Below are 12,699 nucleotides of genomic sequence, written 5' to 3'. Positions count from 1 at the left end.
TTAATCTTCTGGATTTATTTCCTATGGCTGGGCTTACAATAACAGCAGAAACTAATCAGTGGCCAATGATGATTAACAGTCTGTCATGTGTTATTAACTCTACATTCAATGTAAGGTAATTTCAAAAATCTGTGCCAAGAAATATAAATGTACAGGGAGGAAGTGGAAATTGTATATATATAGAGGAATTATACACACAAAAGCAAGGCTTTTATCCGCACCATCCTGTTTATATTGCACTCAGCTTTTCTTCTTAGAAATATCTATTATTATCTATATGTGTAGTATTTCTGTGCGTAGATCATCTTGAAATGAACCCTTCATATGATTCAGATAAGAAGGTGAGAAAAGAAGTGTGTAAGTGAGAAGGTAAATTAACTGTGTTGGTGAAGTTGTAATTGAAAGGAGAAATGGGAGCATCCACTTTCATTGTTATCCCAGTGATTACTAGATGCAGCTAAGGATGACAGTGGTTCCTTTTAGAGGGAAGTCCACATGGTACTTCATCTCCAAAGCTGTGATAGCTCAAAAGCAAGTCCTATACCAAGGACTTGCAGGGYAATAAAAAGCTTGCCTGTGCATGGGCCATGTACCTTGAGCTCTTGTATGATGCTTCTCCTCCTTGTGTGTGGGTGACTCTCTCCTAAAAAGGCACTTTTCAATTTAAGATCAAATCTTGGATTAGAGATGTTTCACTAAAAATATTTTTTCTTCAGACTGYCATCCACATAGCCCATGGTATCACTGATTATTCGTTTTGAAGCAGCATCTTAGCCTATGAGTGTTTCTGACTGAAGGAAGGGTGGCTTTGCTSCCTGCTTGTGGTTGCCAGACCCCTTTTAAGATACTCTGCCACACTCTGTGAAGAATAGTGCTACTCCCTTAGCAGCATAAGAAAGAGAAGAACAGAAAAAATGTTGTGCCYGCAGAACTATGAAAAATCCCACATCACAGTGGTCAGCCCAAGCAGGTAACTTGCAGTGCAAAAATTTCCTCCAGGATGAGTAAGCTGGAGGAAAGAAAAGGGAAGAGTTGCAGGAAGAGCTTCTTCATTTTGTGTGGGGCACTGTGTGCACTGATGCTGCCGCAGCAGTCAGAAGGGAAACAAAACAACAAAACTCAGCCACAGCATCTTTCTAAGTTTTCTAAAGTAATACAGATAGTTCAAGCAGCATTAGATAGAAGGTTAAACTGCTCTCGTCTCCAAAAATGTCCTTGGAAAAACAGTGCCTCTCCCACTGCTATCATTCTGCTCTGTGAACCAGAAGGCAAAGGGAGAGCTGTATCTGTTGACTTCGGTAACTTCAGACAAAACCACTAAGGAAGAGGATTGGTATTCTTCTGTGGTCACAGCACTGCACAGCAAAGGGGGAGTGTGAGCTGGAGCCTGCTGTGCTTTTCATGGCAACAGCCCAGCTGCTCATGGGAGCAACTGCATGAGGTACGGAGTCCTCCCTGCTCTCGCTGATGTCATGGGCATGACGGATGCTCAGCAGCACTGCTGACATGCAAAGCAAGGCTGAGAAAGAATTCATTGCCATCTTTGTAACCCCATCGCTGGCATAAGGGGAAGGACAGATTGTTAGTGCTGATTACTGCGGTTGATGCTGGAGCAAAAGCCGAGGCATGCAGCAAAGCAGCGTCTGGGATGCCGGTTTTGGCGGGGGTGAGAGCTCCTTCCTTGTAAAGAGAGCACATCTGCTCTAGAAGGGGCCGGGAGGCATAAATATTGAATAGCAGATTGCCAGCTCCAGCTCCTGCGTGACAGGATCTTAGTAAATGCAAACAGGGGCTTGGAAATATGCAGAAGAAGGGAAAAGTGATAGAGAAGAAAYATATATATATATCTAAATGAGATGGAGGAAATGAGTGGTAACTCAAAGATATGGAGATAGTGAGTTTCTACTGGAAAGCAGTCCCTAGCAAGGAACAAAAATAACATGGGAAAAAAGAGAAGCAAGACAGATCTCATAAAGTATTCGTGACGACCAGGGAAGGGGTTACTTGGAAAGTCAGGTCACATACAGATAAACTGAATTGGGTCACAGATATCCAGGTGCCTGACTTTGCAAAGAGGGACTTTGCAAAGTACCAAGTTCTCCCTACAAGATTCACTGTGTGTTTTGTATCACAGCTAGTAAAAAAAATCGGCAGGGTTTATTTTTTCCATTCTCTGTGGAATTCTTGTAATGAACCCAAGTGAACCAAAGCCACTTGCTTCCCTCTCTTCCATAATAAATGTTGAGTTTTCAATTACATTGGCTAAAATTAAATCTCTGTTCCTGAACCAACTTTAGGATGATTTTTGCTGTCATTGCAGGGTGTGTATGTGCAGGGCACGTTTCCTGCAGAGACCTCACTGCCTGRGCACCCATCTTCAGTGTCCCACGGGTTGCCCAGCCAGAGGCCAGCAAGGCTGTAATACCTCTGTGATGCTCTTAGGGAGCATTTTGAACATGAAAGCTATTTTGGTGGGAAAAGTTGAAAATTCCTTGAAACACTTCAAGGTTTTCTGCTTATCTTTCTTCTATTTGAAAAATTATTTTCCTGCTCAGTAATGTTTTCAGTTCCTCCCCTCCCACCAGCTGAGTCATGCTCAGCTCAAAATTTCACAGAGGGCTGGTGGTGTGCRGTCCTTTACACAGGCCTAACAAAAACCTCTAAAACAAAACAAACCCCAAAACCCAAATGCACTACCCTGCCAACTTTCCTTGAAAGAAAACAGAGGCCACATTGGCATTTGATTCCTGTATACCTAATTTTATAAGGAACTTTTTGTAGGAGTAAGAAAGACAGATGAAAATGTAGAAGCCATAAAAACTACACCTAGTGGTACCCATCACTCATTTGGCTGTGCTGAGTCAGTCTCTAGGTTCAGGAAAAATACTAAATACAGGTGTGTTTTCCATGGGCAGATTGGAGCAGTTCAAGAGAAGGTGGGAAGCACAAGGGATGGACCCTTCTCTGCAGCTGCAGTAAACAACATCGACAGGCCCAGAGGTCATAGCGAGAGAGGAAAACTTACACAGAGGACTTAGAAAAAAAATACTCAGAAGAATGTTTAAAAGAGGTAGAAGAACCACCTGGTGAGCCAAGATGAAAAGAGTTAAATACGCCTTGCTTGGCGGAGCAGCAGCGAGAGCAGGACACGGCAGTGAGGTGTGAGCTCGGGGAGGGGCTCAGCACTGAGCAGGGTGAGGGACTGCTTTCAGTAGCAGACGTGGGAGAGAGCTGGGCACAAAGGTAGCGTGGCAGCAGGACAAAACAGAGCRATATCGGGCTAACGACAGCAAAGAGCACCCTGGCAGGAACTGCCTGTGGTACAGTCCCCTGTGGGAAGTGGAGGGTATGGGAGGCTGAAAAGATGCCTGGGCAAATCCTAAGCTGCCCTCAGGTGTTGTCTGGGAGGTGGGTGGGTGATGACAGGTTTTTCATGTGCCAACAGTCAGGCATAGCTGGGAAAGGCAGCTCTTGCCAGGAGAAACTGCACAACCTGAAGCGTTGCAGAAATCCCCTGCAAAAACTCAAAGTGTTTGCAGGGGTTTTGTGTTCTGCTTCCTCTTTGGTCAGGATRGATGTTTCCTCCTTCTTCTTGAAACAGTTAGTAAATAATTAAAAGAGAGAGACAAAATATTCTTCAAAGATAACCTACTCTTCTGTTTCCATGGCAACTTCCTTCCTAAGCCAGAAGCCTTTTGCTCCAGTCACACAGCAGAGGGTGAAAGCCCTTCTGCAGGGAGGTGGGAGAGGTGTCGTGACCCTGCTGGGAGGTGGAGACATCCTGCAGAGCAGCAGGGCTGCCATGAACCCCAAACCACAGGAGAAACAAAGATGTCACTTCCAGGGACACCTGGGAATAAGCCCAGAGGTCATCAGTCCTAGGGGCTGTAGTCACTCTGTGAGGTCATCACCACCACCTTCCCCATCATCGTTTTGCTCTTCTTCCCCCCAGCTATCCCAAGTGCAGGCCGTGCTTCTGTCATGCCCAGATATTGGGGTAATTTGTAGCACTCCACCAATCTCTGATCTTTCTCCCATTCCTCAGTTGAAACATTTCAGAGCCCATACAACTGCTAGGATAGCTTGGAGTCCCCCTTGTTCTCTTATGGCCAACTTCCAGGGAGCACTCTGTGCATTGAATTCTGGGGTTTGGAYAGGTTTCAACTGTTTGGATTTTTTTGGTAAGCCCTACATCTGGCTTCAAAGCAGCTCTGGGTTTGGGTCCAAGCCTTTTAAACCCAAGTTCATTGTTCAGCCATTTAGAGACTGACCTCCTACCCTGAGGATGTGAAACCATGCGTCTTGTCCCTCTGCTCTGCCCATGGGACAGCAAGCAGGGGCAACTCACCCAAAGAATCACCACTGCAAAAACAGCATTTAAAGACCCTTATTATTGCTTTAATAAATCTGTATTTGCATCCTTTCTGCAAGGACAAGGACCCAGCTCTCCTGTCCTCTCCTCACAGGTCTGACCTTCCTGCAGTCAGCATGCATGCTTGCAACAGAGCAACAAGTCCACACAGTAATTATTCTTTTCCTGGCTGCTGGTCCCATGAGATGTGCTTGCTGTTTACAACCCTGTTTCATAAGATGCAGCAGCTACTTTAAAGTCAGACAGGTCACAATAAAATCAGAACATCTTTTGTGCTGTCATCTTCACAATGCTTCGTATGTCAGCTGGGACACTTATGTGAGGGTTGCAGGGGCCCTTTTAGTCTGCTGGAAAAAAATGGGACAGGGATCCCTGTTCCTTCTCCTCAGCACACCAAACATTCCTGTCTCCATTGGGCTGCTATCATCTCCCCACTAGCCTTTCCAGCCTGTCTTCTCTAACACACCTGAGTGGAACATCCCTGGGCTGGTATGTGACATCCAAAATTCTTTGTTCCCCTTGGGTGGCTGGTTTTCCTACCAACTTGCAAATCTGGGAAGGGTAAAAAACTCTGGAGATTCTGCAGGAGGAGATCCAGGCTGGCTGTGCCAGGAAGGAGACTTGTGCAGTTGTCCTACTGGAAAAGCAAGGAGGGGTGCAGCCTCTGGAAGCCTTTCTGCAACCACATTGGGAGAGGATTGTGTTTGCTGGACAGAATCCTGGATCSTGAGGCAGGTCGTGGTTTGAGGGGTCATTCTGCCCTCACCCTCCACATTGCAGCCCTCCCCACTCCCACTGCCCTGCAGGGCAGAGACAAGCAGAGCTGCAATTCTCCTGGTCCCCTTCACCCATCTCTGCAGCTGGTGAACCAGTTGGCCTGGACACAACCGACATCAGCATCCCTGCAATTACACACACACACACACACACACACACAAACACACACACACAAACACACACCCGCTCCCATATTCGCTGCTCTCCAGGTCCACAGGTGGCACTGAACAGGACTCTGGTCCCAGCTACACTGATGCAAACCAGGAAAATGCCAGAGGATGATGCTAGAGAGGAGACAGAGCCACCACCCAGCTGAGGGTATCCTTGTAGGGTCTTCCCACTGGAACTGGAACAGGGTTAGCCCCCAGCCAGGGGACTGACYGTGTTGTTGAAGCCCCCTTTGCTTTAATGTCTTTTTTAACATTCTAGGTTTTGTATTCTTTTAATATATATAGCTATAGATACAAAAATAACAGATAGGTTTCTCTAGGGAAAATTTTTGCACCTTTGGGCTTCTAAAATAAAATATCATGATTACTGCAAATAAAAGGGGGAAAAGTTCAATTTCCTCTCCCCTTTTTACCTTCTCCTTCCAGTCTACCCTGCCCCTCCCACACCAGATATCCCCACGAGCCTTGTAATTTTTTTTTCCCTTCGTAGTTTTCTTTCTTTGGAAAATGAAAAAAACCAAACCCAACAAAACAACAACAAAATCAAGCCATGTAGCCTCCATCCCTCCTTCCAAAAGTGTGCCCGCTGTGTTCACACGTTCCCTTCGAAGCAAGGCTTTCCACCTAAAACGCTTCCCTGTGCTCTATGGCTATTTGCTTKTTCCTGTTGCTGGGGTCAGATTTTCACCTGCTGTAAATCAGCATAAATCCACCTCAAGCCAGAGCTCTGTTGCTTTACGCCCACAGCACATTTTGCCAATTTATGCTCACCCTGAAGATCTGGGCCGCAATTTTTAACCTTTGAAATGGAAGCATGGACAATAAGGAAGCTCCCAGAAACAGGCAAGGCAAGCCCCCAGATGCTCTTCCCTTGCTGCTTCCCTTCCCTTCACCCCACCCTCATGGTGTGGTGTAGCAGCTCTTTCAGCTCCGCCCCCCCCAATTCTCTTGTTCCTCCTTAGCACTTTCTGAAATTCATAATCTCTCAGTAAAAAAAATAAATAAATCGATCTCTCTCTATATGTATATGTATATGTATATAACTGGACAGCTGCCACCTGGCAGTCACCTGGCTGGAGGATCCTGTCTCTATCAGCCCCATGGCCTATTCTTGTCACTATAGTCTCTGGGGTGATGGTCCAGGTCTTGCCCTCAGGCAGGACTGTTCCCGTATTGCTTGCACTCTCCCACACCTCTGAGGTACGGTACCAGAATATTTATTATATATATATATATATGTATATATATATATATATTTACGTATATATATATTTATATTTTTTTTTGTTTGCCTGTTTCTTTTTCTTGCAAATCCTTTGGAATTGCTGCCAGGGAGAAGCTAGAGAAACATGCTCCCCATGCCAGCGGCCGAATGCTCCCTCCCTGCACCTCAGGGACCCTCATCTGTTCCTCTTGCTGACTCCGTCGCCCAGCTCCAGCTCAGAAGGGAGCGGGGAGCCGCGGTCCCCCGTCCCCAGTCTGCCGGAGCCATCTGGCTCCTCCACTTCCCTGGGCGAGGGGGTGTCCTTGCAGAAGTCCGTCACCCAGGAGGGCATCGAGAGGAAGCCCCGAGGGTCGACGGTGTAGAAGGGCTTGGCGTGGTGCGCGGCGGGGCGGCGGGGCGAGGGGCTGGCGTGGAGGCTGCTGGTGCTGCTGCACTTCTTCACCAGAGTCAGCCCCGGGGGGGGCGGCGAGAACAGGGACGTCAGCGACAGGCTGCTGAGGGTCTCCGAGGGCTCGCTGTTGTTGCCGCCCCCGCGCAGGCTGCTGCCCGCCCCCTCCTCATCCGAGGGGTCCATGGAGTCGTGGTGGGTGCAGCCGGGGCTGGTGCTGCCGCCGCTGCTGTGGCTGCGCTGGTGGCGGCAGAGGCTCCGCAGGTTGAAGAGCCCCCGGCCCCGCAGGCTGCGGCGGCGGGAGGCGGGGGACAGCGGTGCTACCAGGGGTCTTTGGCTGCCCGCCGCTGGCACGGGGCACAGAGCCACCGGCAGGTCCAGGGTGCACTGAGGAGAGTCGCTGAGGTTGAGACTGTCCTCCAGCGTGGTCTGCAGGCTGCCGGCCGAGCTGCTGCTCCGGCTGTCCAGCGACGTGTCGCTCTCGGGGGGCTGTGGGGCAGGAGCACGAAAAGAGATCTCAGGAAGGAGATAAGCCGTGGGCGAAAGACTTTGCCTTATTTGATTTGGGAGCACTTTGGGGTGTGAAAATAAGCCACGATTACAGAAAGCGGGAAAACTCCAATTCCTCTCTYGCTCTCCTGTGCTGGGGACGGCAGCTATAAACCAACCAATGCTACAAAGCACCAGCTATGCAGCCTGCTCAGGGGATTTCCCTTTGGCTAAGGAGAAGRAAAGGTTTTGATATTCTGAGCTAATTTCATTCTGCTTCAGGATGAATCTACCACTCCCATGTGCAGTGCTCCACCAAAGGGAAGGGGTGCTGGATCTGAGCCCTGCAGCCCCCACCACTAGGCTCTCCCTGAGCACTGCAGGKCTTGGAAGCAGCAGAGGAAAGGTTCCCTGTTAGTCCTCACTCATGGCTTCCCTATAAACCTGCCACACAGACTTTATGGATACATCAAAACTATCAGCTGGACAGGAATCAAGGGACTTCTGCACAGACCTCCTCTCATTTAAAAAATCAGCAATATCTGGGCAGAGAAAAGAGCATCCATGATTCTTTTGACCAGCACTAGTGAAAATGATGGCATTGAGGGCAGAAAGGTGGAATCCCCTTCCAGCAGGAAGAGGAAACAGCCTTCATTTCCTTGTATCAGGGCTCAGCTAGTTAGGCTGCATTTCAGCTATTTCTGGGAAATTGGTCTGCACTATGAGATCATCCCTGAGACACTGGACTGGGAATGATGCATRTGGGACTGGAAGCAGTTTCTGAAGCAATCTCCGTAGGTATTCAATACAGTCTGCATCTCATAATCAGAAGTTTACCAATTCTCCTTTACAACAATTCAGTACTTTTCTCCCAGTGGTGTGCCAACTCCAAGGCTTTTCCTCTTCGTTCTTAACTGACACCAGAAGTTACAACACTGCAGCAATGAGTGGTCTCAAACCAAGGCTAAATTTATCCTTGTGAATTCATATACATTTGTATTGTGCCAACAAATATGCATCTGTCACATATAAATGGAACATCTGATTTTATTTTTTAATTTGTCTGGAATAGAGTGCCCCTGTTCATGGAGTATCTTCCAAGAACAATAACAAAGTAACAAGGATCTCCACTSGGCTTTCATCTCTGCCTCTTCTGCCCTACAGGAACACCTGATCTCCCCCCAGTGCTTTTATTCTTCTCTTTTTTAGTGAGAAATAGCTGTCTTTTCAGAAAGAGATGACATCTTTCCGGGATGCAAGAGTTAAGTGGGCAGGGCAAAACAGTGAGCTTAGGAACACAGTGTGTGGATGAGGCACTGAGGGATGTGGAAGATGTAGGTGGGAAGAAGTCTGTTCCAACCAAGAAGGTGCATGATCTGGAGTCACAGTGTTAAAAGGACCCACCCTGCAGAGGCTGTGCAGCTGTCACCTCCCTGGCTCACACCATGGCTTCTGTGCATGCAGTTGTCTGCAGCAGTGCCAGGGACCCAGGGGGGAGGTACACAGTGATGTAATTTCATCTTCACGTGGGGATCACTGCAGCTGCCAAACTTTTTGCTGATCCAAAGCAGAAGAATGTGTGACTTCATGGGCTGAGAGMTATCCAACATTGCTTTGCTATGCTACCCTCTCTCCTTCCCTACCCTCCTGCATTCTGCAGTTCCCTGAGCTCCTCCTGCAGACCCAGGCTACCCAGCCCGTGACCAYAGCTGTCTCTCTCCTTCCTCTGCCCTCGTCCTTATTCAGCCCCCTCTGTTTGGGTGTGATGTGAAAATTTAGGTTTTTTAGCAGACAGAAGCAGAGTTTCTCACCTGATGGAGAAGTGAGCAGTTCACACCTGGAGATCTCAGTGATGCCCATGAACCTTGCAGAGAGATCTTAGGAAGGCTGCGTGGACATGAGACTTTCTCAGGCCCTGTCTGTGTGGCAGAGATGGCTGGGTGGAAAAATTCTGCTGGTACAGGTAACAGAGGGGAAGATGCACCTGGAGAGAAGGGGCTGGGAGGGACTGACAAAGCATCAAAAGAAAAGAAAGGAGAAGAGAAGCAGAAGAAAAAAAAATGTTGAATAGACCCCGATTTTATCTGGTGCCTTTGCTGCTGTTACACTGAGCAAAGTCTCAAGTCCAGTGACCAAAGGATATTCAGATACATGCACTCTTGGCCAAGAAGCCTCACTCCAGTGTTCAGACTAAAGATCCCAATTTTTGCACAAAAAGCTGCACCAGACCTGGAAGACCTACCACAACTCAGAGCCATAAAGTAACTGGCCAGCTCTGCTGTTGCTCTTACAGAGCAATGCTGAGCCATAAGGCCTTGATTCAATTATGTATCACTGCCAGAGGACTTTCATCCCCAATTCTGCAAGGCAAGGGATGAAGTGAGATAAATTAAGAGGTGGTTTGGAAAACYTGGGGACCACAGGAGACCAGGGCATGCTCAAGAGTAGAACTGGAGCACTTCCACCAAGGGTAGACATGTGTTACATGTTCCCTGAACCTGTACTTGGTCTCAGCAGGCAGCAGTGTTTTTCTGTGCTGAGTGACACAGTTCACCCAGCTGGCATGTCAGGAAAATCTTCCCCACTCTTCTCTGACCATGCATGGGTGCACTACAGCAAATGGGGATCAGCACTTTCACAATATTTCACACAGTCATGTCTAAGAGCAGATATAAAAACTAGCCATAAAAATGAAGGATCTGCTCTTCCCTGCATTCCTGAAGCAAATTAGCAAAACTGAAAGCTAATTCTTGGTTAGTGTAACCCCAAGTCACATTAACTCTCCTCCTGGCAGAGGGTAGGCAGGGGAAAAGCAGAGTTGAACCAACCCACAGTTCCAGCAGACCTGGAGAATGAGAGCCCTGCTCACCTTTGGTACTTTCCTGCTTTAGCCAAGACTGAACTGAGTTGAAAGGAGTATTCTCCATTTCACACAGGTAACTGTGTGGATCTGTAGAGCCATCCTCACTGGATGCTGGAAGCAGGCACTCCCCCAGATTGTCTGCCCCATTGGAGTCAGGGTTGTCCTGGCCATTCTCCTGGAAAAAAATAAGTGAGGACAAAGCCTTGTGAAATTTAACGCAAGATGATAGAGCAGACTTTTCAAAGCCTCAAGAAGAGCTGATTCTGATAATACCTTCAAGCTAGCTAAGAGATGCTCAATTTTCCAGCCCAAATCTCCTAACTTTTGACTAATTCAGAAGTTACTAACAGCAGTGAAGAGAACTTTGAAATACATGTATCCTTTTGTTCTCCTCAAATCATACTCCACAGTATGTCTCTATGAAAAAGCTCTCGAAAAATGACCAGAATTATGTTTCTCAACAGGGACACTTAGATGAATACAGAGCACCTGAAATGAGCAGGGGCATAAGTACAGCACACGGTGTAACATGTCCATGGCTGCCTGGGGCTAACCTTGATCTCCTTAGGACTCAGCTGAGCAGTGTTTCGATTGTCTGACTCATCTCCTAGAAGGATGGAAGAGGACTTGTCTGAGTTGAGAGACAGTGCTTCCATTTCAGCCAGCTGGACCTGCAGGAAGGGAAAGAAGCTATCACAGGTCATGCCTGGAATCCACATTTCAAGCAGTCACACTGTTTATGGTGGATAAGTGAGAGCCTGTAGACCCAAGACCAATTTTAGGTTATATTCCTTGGATACATCAGAAACTGCCTAGCCCAGATCTGGGCTGGGCAGTAGAATTCACTTTTTAGGAAAGGTTGAACATATGATTTGCAAGCAGCCCGCCACCAGTTCATGCTCCTCTAGTGCCAGAATTGGAGGAAYGAGTCCTGAATCTGTCACAGCGATACAGCTGGCCCAAGGCCCTGCAAGAAAAGCCAGGCAGGCAGAGGGGTCCCTCAGGCTGGTGACAGCTGGCTCTGCTGAGGGATGAGGAGTGGACCCCTCTTTCTGAAGGCAACACAGACAGCCCTGCTTAAACATGAAGGTGTTTTCATTCCAGAGAAAGTCATGCCTCTTGCAGTCCATGCCAGTATCATGCTTTTCATATTCTCTTACCTTTTTTACTGAAACCCTGTTTCTCTCCAGCTTTCCTGCATCTTGCCTTTCCCCTTTGCTCTAACCTATCCCAGACCTCAACTAACACCATCTCCCATTCTGTTCTCCATCTCTAAACTCAGCCCTCCCACACACCCTCCCTTGAACTCTCTTGCTTTCTGAAGGCAAGTCTGACTGCTGCATCTCTCTCATTCTTGCGCCTCAGCTCTGCTCCAGTCCCATACCTGACCTTGCTTCATCTTTTGTTCTGCTTCTTACCACATGTGCCCCTCTTCCATCCTCTTTCCTCCAAGCTTTTAAATCCCCTCTGCCTGACAACTCTTTCTCACAATGCCTGAAAAGCATCTTCATTTTCTACCAGTCTAAGCAGTTGCTCTGTCTCTCCTGTGCCTGGATTTCTATCCCTGGTCTCTAGAGTGCCACCACTTTGCACCAGCAGCAGCTAACTCTTGAGAGCTATATTCTGGACAGCTATTGTCAGGACAGCCTCTGGACATGTGTTTGTGTTTGCAAGAGGCAGGTACAGCTCATGTGCCATGACAGCAGGTGAAAGATTTGGAGAAATGACTTTCAAGCTAGAAGTTTAGTGACTTGTGCCAATGCCAGGGACTGGAAGTGGTCTCCATATAAGGGATAATGCACTATAAACAAACAGAATGGAAAACTGGAGCTGGATTTAAATAAAATGAACAAATTACATCCTTCTTTGAGATACTATTCTGACACAGGAACATGCTGCTATTCAGCCATGGAGAAAGCCCAAAACCAACAACTGCTGTTGAGAGCACGAACACACAGAGAGCCCACCATGAACTTATGCCAGGGATGCTACACCATCACCGGTCAGCAACTACTTGTGTAGAGAAGCATAGCCTTCATTCAGTCCAACTTCTTGTGTGTACTCTTCTATTACTCTCCTAAGTCCTTGCTTCACCAAAACAGCCTTACAGCTGTGCTTGCAGAGGCCCAAGCATGAAATGTGATAACATCTGTGACCACCTTTGCCATCCATAAAAATGGATTTCAACAAAAGCCAGAACAGTCTGTCTGCCACTGAACTGCTTGCTCGAAAATTCTGACCACCCTGGGATCWACACAAAACCCACAATCAATGAAGTTATGACTAAATAAACTGCAGGTGTGGAAACACATTTTACTAGTGTTCACTGACAAACTCCTACCATGGCTAAACACACTTCAGTCATCCATATACAGATATCTGTCAACCATACTGTGTTGGTTTTGCTTGGCCCAG

The 12,699-nt window shown here is 47.5% G+C and overlaps 1 protein-coding gene across 2 annotated transcripts in view; it reads right to left on the bottom strand.

Annotated features, from left to right (window-relative positions):
* Positions 1-4,391: 4,391 nt before the first annotated feature.
* CACNA1I (calcium voltage-gated channel subunit alpha1 I) overlaps positions 4,392-12,699 on the bottom strand; it is a 91,484-nt gene continuing 83,176 nt past the window's right edge. For both annotated transcript variants that reach the window (XM_057388757.1, XM_057388764.1), the window contains 4 exons: positions 10,839-10,955; positions 10,291-10,459; positions 9,233-9,429; positions 4,392-7,421 (listed from right to left, as the gene is read on the bottom strand). In XM_057388757.1, the coding sequence (XP_057244740.1) occupies positions 6,720-7,421; positions 9,233-9,429; positions 10,291-10,459; positions 10,839-10,955 (1,185 nt within the window). In that variant the 3' untranslated portion in view covers positions 4,392-6,719. The remainder of the gene's footprint in view (positions 7,422-9,232; positions 9,430-10,290; positions 10,460-10,838; positions 10,956-12,699) is intronic.

Source organism: Malurus melanocephalus, unplaced genomic scaffold (assembly GCF_030028575.1).
Source record: "Malurus melanocephalus ecotype Western Australia unplaced genomic scaffold, MMel_1.1 scaffold_17, whole genome shotgun sequence".
NCBI classification, from domain to species: Eukaryota; Metazoa; Chordata; class Aves; order Passeriformes; family Maluridae; genus Malurus; species Malurus melanocephalus.
This window is presented reverse-complemented; position numbering and strand designations above follow the sequence as displayed.